We start from the raw sequence: 9,037 nt of genomic DNA, 5'->3' as shown, positions 1-9,037 counted from the left end.
GCTTGTGATATGTTGTAAAATGTTGTATGTCTGTTAATGTTTCCCTCCTTTTATCTTTAAAATAAAAAAAAAAGAGATTAGGCTTTTTTGATGGTAATAGAGATTAAACTCAGGACGTTCATAATTTTACTAACATGCTTGTTTAGCTTTACTGTGCTTTTGGGGGGCCTCATTTTTAACATTTTGAGACAAGATTTTCTTTAAGTCTCTAAGTTACTTAGGCTGGTCTTAAAGTTTACAATCTTCTTGTTTCAGACTCACAGCATGCTGGTATAACAGGCTTGTACCATCATACATGTCTTAATTTAAAATTTAAAGGGTTGAGGCATTTATGAAGGATTGTGAAGAACTCTTCTATGTGACTGCAGTGCAAACCATTTTTAATGGTATTTAGAGTTCTCTAAAAACATTTAAATTTGGTGATTTTATTTTCATATTATTCTTTATTTCAGTTGCACAGTAAATAAAATATATAAGCACCCCTTTGGGAATTTTATTAATTGGGTTTTTAAACAGAGGCCTCCAGACTTCAGTTCTTTCTGTCAGAGAGCCTTGACTTGGTTTCCTGAATACTATGTCTATTTTCTCTCATCTCACTGTTAAGATTAAAACAGGATGTAAGTGTGTAGAGCATATTTTAATATTTTGAAAGCAGTAATGATACATTGGTCTTTACTTTTTAGGGATTAAGGGTGATTGGACAAGTACAGAGGTGGGAGAATAGAAAGACTATTTAAAAAACAAAACTACAGAGAAAAGACCTAGTAAACCTAAAAATACCCTTGATGGACATTGTGTGTGGGAGAATGATTGCCCAAAAAGGGCATTTCATTGTATCAAGTAATTGTGGTTAATGAAAAAAGGATTATCATGCACTGTCCATTCATTCAGACATGCTTTCTTGAGTGTGTTTTGTGCGAGGCAGTAGGCTAGGGCCTGGGTGCAGTGATCATTCATTACAGCTTCTTTCCTTCAGAAGAACATAGTAGGACAGGGGAATTGAGAATATGGTGCATCATAGCTACATCTAAAAAACTTGATTTCAATTTTATTGGACAGCATTTATAGTTACTGTATCAGAACCAGTAACAGCCACAAGAAAATTATTATTTGAGCCTTTTACTACATGTCAGGCCCCATGTTCGACAGTTCATATATAATCTGGTCCTTAAGACAATAAGTATAAAATTGGTTGTTATTTGCTTTTTATACATATGTAAATTAGAGCTCAGAGTGGCTAATTAATTGTTAGATTTACAGAGTTTGTCGATGGTGTAACCCAGAATTTTATTCAATTTCAGTTGGCTCCAAAGCCCTGCTTTAGGTCATTACATCTAACTTTGCTTATTATATCATATGAAGTAATAATGTGATAACTGTGTGATTTGTTGGGAGTAATTATGCACAATGTCTGCTATTTGGGGTGCCTGGGCATTGACACTAGACTTAGGATCAGTGGCAGTTGTTGGAATGCACTAGAGCTGCTCCTAACCTTCTCCTGAGAGTCTGTCCGTGCTTTCATCATCTGGGATGCTAGGCATTGTGCCAGACCTCCCCTAGGTTTAAGAGCTCTTGGGTCTCACAATTTATGTGTTGCACCTAGCCTAACCAGCCCTGACTTGCAAATCTCTCAGATCTGCCCTTCAGCACCATGGCCAGATCCCAGAGCTCTGACAGTAGGCACAAGCCACTGAGTCCAGAGACAGGGCAGTCTTTTCTTACCAGGTGAATGTGTGGGTGAGGAAGTAGCCTTCCTTCTTCATGTTGTTGGTCCATGATCTATTCTTGTCTTTAACCATAAGCAGTCTGAGACAGAGAAATAGAAATGGTAGCTGGAAATGCAGAACAAATACATTGTTCTGATGGTTGTGATACACATAATCTCCTTTGGTTTTCTTTAATGTTTTGGCAAAATTTTTGGACTTAAATCTCTAATGCTCCTAGTTTGAAGATAGATATTACCTAATTCTGGATTTTTTATGAGTGTCCTGGTGCTGGGTATATGGTTGAGTTAACTGAGGTGTATGCTATTTTGAGCTAGAAAGGTATGATTAACCATAAAAGGAACAAATAAAGATAAATACCAGAAAATTTAAAAAGTTTCATAGTATGCACTAATGTGTAGAGAACAAGAAAAATGAACTATATACACTACACATATAACTTTAACAAAACTTGTTTTACCTTTTTGTTTCTAATTCTTATTATAAAACTATTATAGATTAAAATGAAACTCAAATTGCTTCTGTTCCTGTCTATGTTTCCTCCTCCCCCAAAGCTATCTGCTAACCTAACTAGTCATTATCCCTGTGCATGTTTTTAACAACTTCAGTATATATGTGTATTTTATGGAAATAACAATAATTTTTCATGTTTAAAAATTAACATGTTTTTTTCATTTAAAATGGGTCTCTTCCAGTTAACATTACAGGATATTATGAGGATTTATTATTTTTTATTTTAGAAGTAAAAGAAGGAAAACATATTAACAAACAGACATCCATTTACAAAATAGAATAAGGACAATACAAGCAATTACAGACAAAGTGGTAGGAAATTAACAATGGTTGTTGTATCACATATGATCACAACTAGAGACCATATTCATAAGTGAAATAAATCAGACCTGCATGTGTAAGCAATGTACGGTCTCACCAGTGTAAGAACCTGAAAGAGTGAATAAAAACTAGGAGGTATGACAGACATTGTGAAAGGGAAGGAAAATGCTCAAAAGGATTCATATTTGTCAATGCATGCAACTTTCAGGTGGAGTATATGGTACAAGAGAATGACAAGATAAAATTTGTATATATGGCTGAACAACAATATTTAACTGGATGATCTATCCTTCATACACCAAGAGTGCCATCTACAAGTTGTGAGTTTGCTTTTAGGGTTGTCCTCTGTACCCCACAGGCCCATATAGCACTATATTAGTCAAGAAAGGAGTCTCAGAAAACTTCTGAGTTACCAGACATTAAGTGTTCTGGCCAAATTGCTACTAAGTTAGAAATTGATAATGAAAATATAGTTTAAGAAAATATATTTGGAAGCTAAAAATGAACTTAAAGAAAGTTTTGGAGGTGGGGCCAAGTGCAATTCCTGACAGTGCATATGGAACAGTTAGGAAGAGCTACATTTAAGGAAATTTATTGAGGTAAAGACATGTAAGTTTTCCTTATACTAACTTTTCTTTGGCTAAAAGGAGGTACACAAACTCTGTTACCTTGAAAAGCAAATCCCTTAAGAGAGCTTTTTCAAGTGAAGAATTCTAGATGAAGTCTAAAGAGGTGCAGTCAGATGTGAGACTGCATAGGGGTGGAGGTTCTAAGGTGTCCGCCAAGGTTTGAATTTACTTTCCCTGAGAAAAATGAAGAAGGACTTACCTGTAGATGGTCTCAAATGAGCCCGTGTGGTTCTCTGCATGAGGAAGATTCTCTTTTGCCATCTGTGCCAATCACAGCACTCAATGTGACCTTCCTTTTCCTGTGTCTTTTCAGTGCTGCAAGAGCCAGAGACAACCTATAAACAAGGGTAGATAAGATGATCAAATTAGCCACATCTCTCCTTTCCACTCAGGTTTCTGAATAAGAAGAATATAACTGCTACCGAGGAAGGAAGCAAGGTCTAAATTATTGCAGGATCAAAGTTTATTTTATATTTGTTTGGATTGCATTTTTACTACGTGGAATGTGATTTTTCAAAAACAGTCATGTCAAAAATTTACTTCCTGCCTTGCCTCCACAAAGTTCTGCTCCTTCAAAAACTACTGTTTTTAGAGATTTTCTTTTTAATCTTCACCACATTATGAAGTGGATACTGTTTGATCACCATTTGACAGATGAAAAAATGTAAGTCGTTTGAGATCACATGAAAAATAAGAGATCTTATAGAGATAACAAATCATATTTTGGACATAGCTGACTCCAAAATCTTGTACTAACTTCTAGCAACTGACCTTTAAGAGAAAACGTCTTTCATTTATTTAAAAAATATTTAATAAGCATCAGTAATGTCTCAGACCTGTGCTAGGTTTTAGGAATTAGGAGGTCAGCAGCTGCCTGGCAAGCACAAGGTTCTGAGTTCAATTTCCAGTACAAAAAAAAGGATTTAGGAGGTCAGTGATTAGTGGGTATAATGTATATGTGTACATATACATGCATGTGTGTGCATATATAGAAATGTATACATGTATATGTGTTGTATATGCATCCACGTATAGATTCCAGTGTAGACTTGACATTGGAAGACAGTCCAGATGTGAGCTACAAAGTGAATGGAAAAGTAACAAGTCCTCTAGGAAAATGCTGTGCATGACCCAAGTAGAAATGAAGCTGGACTGGGTCTTTCCACATGAGCAGTTTTTCACTGGTTTGCTGGTGGAATTGGAGTTTGAGCCCTGAGAGGATCAGAGTGCCTTCTGTCAGAAAGAGAAGAGCATGTGTAAAAATGTTTATATTTTTTGGATAGTTTAAAGGGGTATTGCATTTGCATTTGGCTGTTTTTCTCTGAGCATTTTGAAAAAACTACTTTCTAGTCATTTATAGAGAATGAATCTTCTGTCAGTCTAACTATCTGTCCTCTATTGCCAATCATTCTTTTTTCTCTGGTTGCTTCTAATATATTTTCTTTGTGTTTGCTGCTCAGTGGCTTTTATAGAATGGTATCTATGTATGGAATTTTTAAAAAATTGACTTGTTTGGGAGTTATTGTGATTTTTAAATAAGAGAATTCATTTCTTTTACTAATTCTGGCAAACTTCAGTGTGTGTCTTTTCAATATTACCTTTCTCTATACTTCCACAATATTATTCCTTTGCATTGAAGAAATTGATTATATTTAAGGTATGCAACATTATTTAATATGTGCTATACATCATGAAATGTTTACTAAAGTCAAGCAAACTAACATACCTATCATCTTATACAATTACCTCTGTGTTTGTGGTAAGAACATCTTAAATATCCTGCCTTAACAAATTTCCAACATACGCTATTCAGTGCAATATTAATCGTAGTCCTCATGTAGTATATTATTAGTCCTCTACAATTTTTTGTTACATATACCTACAATTTTTACCATTTGACCCATGTCTGTCCATTTATTTTCCCTCTCTTATTCCTGGAAACCACCTTGTTACTCTCTGTTTCTATGTCTTTACATGCTTGAATAATATCACATAATTTCTTTATCCATTCATCTGCTGAAAGCCTCTAAAGTTGTTTCTATATGTTGAATATTGTGAATAGAGCTTCAGTGAGTATGAATACAGATGTGTCTACAAGGTGGTGATATCTTTCCTTTCAGGTATATACCAAGAAGAGGGATTGCTGGCTCATATCATAGCTCCACCTGTAATTTTTGAGGACTCTTCATACTACTTTCCATAGTGGCTTCACCAAGTTACATTCTTACCAACAGTGCACAAGGTTTCCCTTTTATCCACACTCTCACCAGCACTTGTGCCATCTCTTGCCTTGTTTCTGTAATTCACCACCCTGACATATGTGAGGTGATTCCTCATTGCGATTTTGATTTTTTGATTTGCATTTCCTGATGATTAGTGGTGTGAAACACCATTTTAGAGTGACCAGCGTGAACCCTTTGGTCATTTGTACAGCTTCTTGGGAGTAATATCTATTTAGGTCTCCTGCCTTTGTTTTAACAAGATTTTTTTCCTATGGCATGTGAGTTCCTTATATATTTTGGATATTAAACTCTCACTAGACATATGGTTCATAAACATTTTCTCCTACTCTGTAGGCTGTCTTTTCATTCAGGTCATTGTTTCCTCTGCTATGCAGAAACTTTTTAGTTTGATGTCCCACTTGATTATTTTTGCTCTTGTTTCAGGAACTTTTGGTGGGATATCTGAAAAATCATGGTCATGACCAGGATCAAGGTATTTCCCCTTTCTCCCACTTCATGGTTTCTTCTCAGAGTTTTATGATTTCAGGCTTAGGTTTAGGGCTTTAATCCAGTTTGAGTTGATTTTTGTGTATGGTGTAAGATAAATGGTACTTTCATTCTTTTGCTTGTGGATATTCAGTTTTTTCCTTAGATTTTTTTTTTTTTTTTGATGTGTGGTGGATCTTCTCACTTTCTATAATTCCTAACTCCTCTTTCACATTATTCACACCTTGGTCACACTGTACTGTGTTCTAGGGGTTTTTCTCCAAGATTTCTCTTTAGTCATTGTCTAAACCACACACTGAGTTTGCAATTTGAATGTCTTTTTAATAATATTCTAGCAGTTATATTTTTGGCTCTTTTCAAATATGCTTTATTTTGTCTTTATAGTACCCTCATTCCTTTAATGTTTATTCCTTCTGTTAGGCACTAAGTACTTTGAACATAATTTATAATCTGAAACAGATTGAGTAATTTGATCTTTAATTTTGTATTTGACCCTAAATTCCAGGATATCACAGGTCAAAAGTTTGACCCTGGCACAGGAAGACCGGTTTTATACTGAAAGACCTATTGAGGGAGATAAGTAGAGACATAAATTACAAAATTGCAGAAATTAATGTTGGTCAGGAATACTGAAGCTCAACTTGGGATAGTGGACTAAGAAAAAAGGGTGAATGTTAGAGAAAGCATAAAAATCAAAGAGTGATTGGATTCAGGGAGTTAAGGGAAGGGACTCTCTCAGATTTTGGTTTGTGCATCAGGAAGTTGGTAATGAAAATGGTATCAACGAATACAGGCAGAAAGAGGGAAGGCAAGTAATTTCATGATGGTTGATTGCAATTTCACTGTACAAGTCAGCAACTTTGAAAGAACCACTCCTTTATCTGTTATACATTTGAGTACTGTAGTACACTGTGTTCTGTACAGGTTCAGAGAGAGGAAATCATGAGGATGGCAGTGGAGTGAACTAAGAAGAGAAAATAAGAAGCTGAAGACAGTGAGCATAGGCAATTATCCCATGAAGCTTGCCACCTGTAGGAGATAAACAAGAGTTTGGATGAAAATATAAGAACTAATGAAGAATCTCTCCCTGTGGGAAGGACTGAAGCAGTTTCGTGGATTAGATGGTACGAGCCACTAAGTAGTGAAGGGAAGAAACAAGAGAGACACTGCTACTGTACAAGGAGTGATCTAGAGGAAGGAGAATGGGTAGAATTAAGTTTATGCCTTTAAGAATCTCCAAGAGCATAATTAAGTTAAGTAGACATGTTACAACCCATGACCTCTGATCTCTGACTTGTTTTTTCCACTTAAAATCTCTTTCAGGCAGGGTCACCATCATTCATCATGAGTTGTGCCCCTAACGCTTCACACTCTCCAATCTTCTTGCTCCTTGGGTTCTCAAGAGCTGGCATCCCCCTTGGTCTCCTTTTTTTCCTGTTCTTGACTATTTACCTGACCACCGTATTGGGGAATGTGACTCTGGTGTTGCTCATCTCCCGGGATCCCAGGCTCCACTCTCCTATGTATTATTTGCTCCGTGGCCTCTCTGTGATAGACTTGAGTCTGTCCACAGTAACCTTGCCTCAGTTGTTGGTCCATCTGGCCTCTGGTTACCCAGCCATGCCTGCTGCCCACTGCTTGGCTCAGTTCTTTTTCTTCTATGTATTTGGAGTTTCAGATACACTTGTCATTGCTGTCATGGCTCTGGATCGCTATGTGGCCATCTGTGACCCTCTGCGCTATGCCTTGGTGATGAATTACCAGCTCTGTGCTCGTTTACTGGCCTTGAGCTGTGTGGTGTCCATAGTGCACACCATGCTGCATGTGGGTCTCATCCTGCCCCTGTGTTGGGTCGGGGATTCCGGGGGCCACGTCAGCCTTCCTCACTTCTTTTGTGACCACCGGCCACTTCTGCGAGCCTCTTGCTCTGACATCCATCCCAATGAGCTGGCCATATTCTTGGAAGGTGGCTTTCTCATGCTGGGTCCTTGTGCCCTCATTGTACTGTCCTATGCCCGGATTGGGGCCACCATCTTAAGTTTGCCTTCAGCTGCTGGTCGCCTGCGAGCAGTTTCCACTTGTGGATCCCACCTTACCATGGTTTGCTTCCTCTATGGCACCATCATTTGGGTCTACTTCCAACCTCCTTCCCAGAACTCTCAGGATCAGGACATGGCAGCTGCTGTAATGTACACTGCTATTACCCCTTTAGCCAACCCACTTGTTTATAGTTTCCGTAATAAGGATGTGAAAGGTGCACTCCACAAGCTGCTGAGAGAGGGGAGAGTGAATTCCTAATTAACCTGCTGTGGGGTATATTTGGTGAGTAAGAAAAAGCATCAATGGATCTCAGTTATGCGTGGTTTGGAGAACAGCCATGAGAATGATGGCCTAGAAACCTGAAGGACCTTCAGATTTGACCCCTGTCAGTGCTGTGTTCTAATGGAATTGTGAAAATTCCACATTCCCACACACATGTGTGCTAGACTCCTTCATCTGTATGCTTCTGGGATCCCCTCCACTGGCCATTTAGCTTCAGTTATTAAGTAGTTATAAATGAGTCAGTAAGCTTGGGTACCTTTAATTTGGAAGTTTTGATGGACTATGAGGACACAATTGTAAAATTATATACAAAAGCGAGGACAGTGGAGTTAATCATAATCCCATTTAATGTTTTGTGCTTTTTATAGGCGTGTACTGGTGCATATCAGAAAGTAAGTAGAAGACAATTTAGACAAATAAAGCTGGCACATTTACTACTTATCCCACTGAGTGAACAAATTTATGTGCAGCAGTGAGTGTGAAGTGATAATCAGGATTCTGCTATTCCGTATCTCAGTCTCAATTTCCATGGACCTCTCACAGTGTGATCATCTAATTCTAATGCATTTTAGGACTAGCTGAAATACTTGCAGTTCAATATGTCTTTTGTAAACAAAATACAGTTCAAAAATGCAAGCTATTTTGCTGCATGAAAGGATAAAAATGAACTCTTTCAGCAGTCGAGAAAAATGGGTTTGCTTATCTTATTGGTTACTGGAACATTGTCCTCCAATTTGGTACCTCTTAATACCTCAAAATGGCAATTTTCACCTTTGTGCAATGACTTTAGTACTTTATC

The 9,037-nt window shown here is 37.4% G+C and overlaps 1 protein-coding gene across 1 annotated transcript; it reads left to right on the top strand.

The window, feature by feature from the left end:
- Positions 1-7,260: 7,260 nt before the first annotated feature.
- Positions 7,261-8,214, top strand: LOC102006248 (olfactory receptor 1B1). The gene has a single exon (XM_005382524.1). It carries the CDS (start codon positions 7,261-7,263, stop codon positions 8,212-8,214), a length of 954 nt encoding a protein of 317 aa, XP_005382581.1.
- Positions 8,215-9,037: the final 823 nt, after the last annotated feature.

Source organism: Chinchilla lanigera, unplaced genomic scaffold (assembly GCF_000276665.1).
Source record: "Chinchilla lanigera isolate Chin_1 unplaced genomic scaffold, ChiLan1.0 scaffold00018, whole genome shotgun sequence".
Lineage (NCBI taxonomy): Eukaryota > Metazoa > Chordata > Mammalia > Rodentia > Chinchillidae > Chinchilla > Chinchilla lanigera.
Note: the sequence above shows the minus strand (reverse complement) of the source record. Positions and strands in the feature narration are given on the sequence as shown.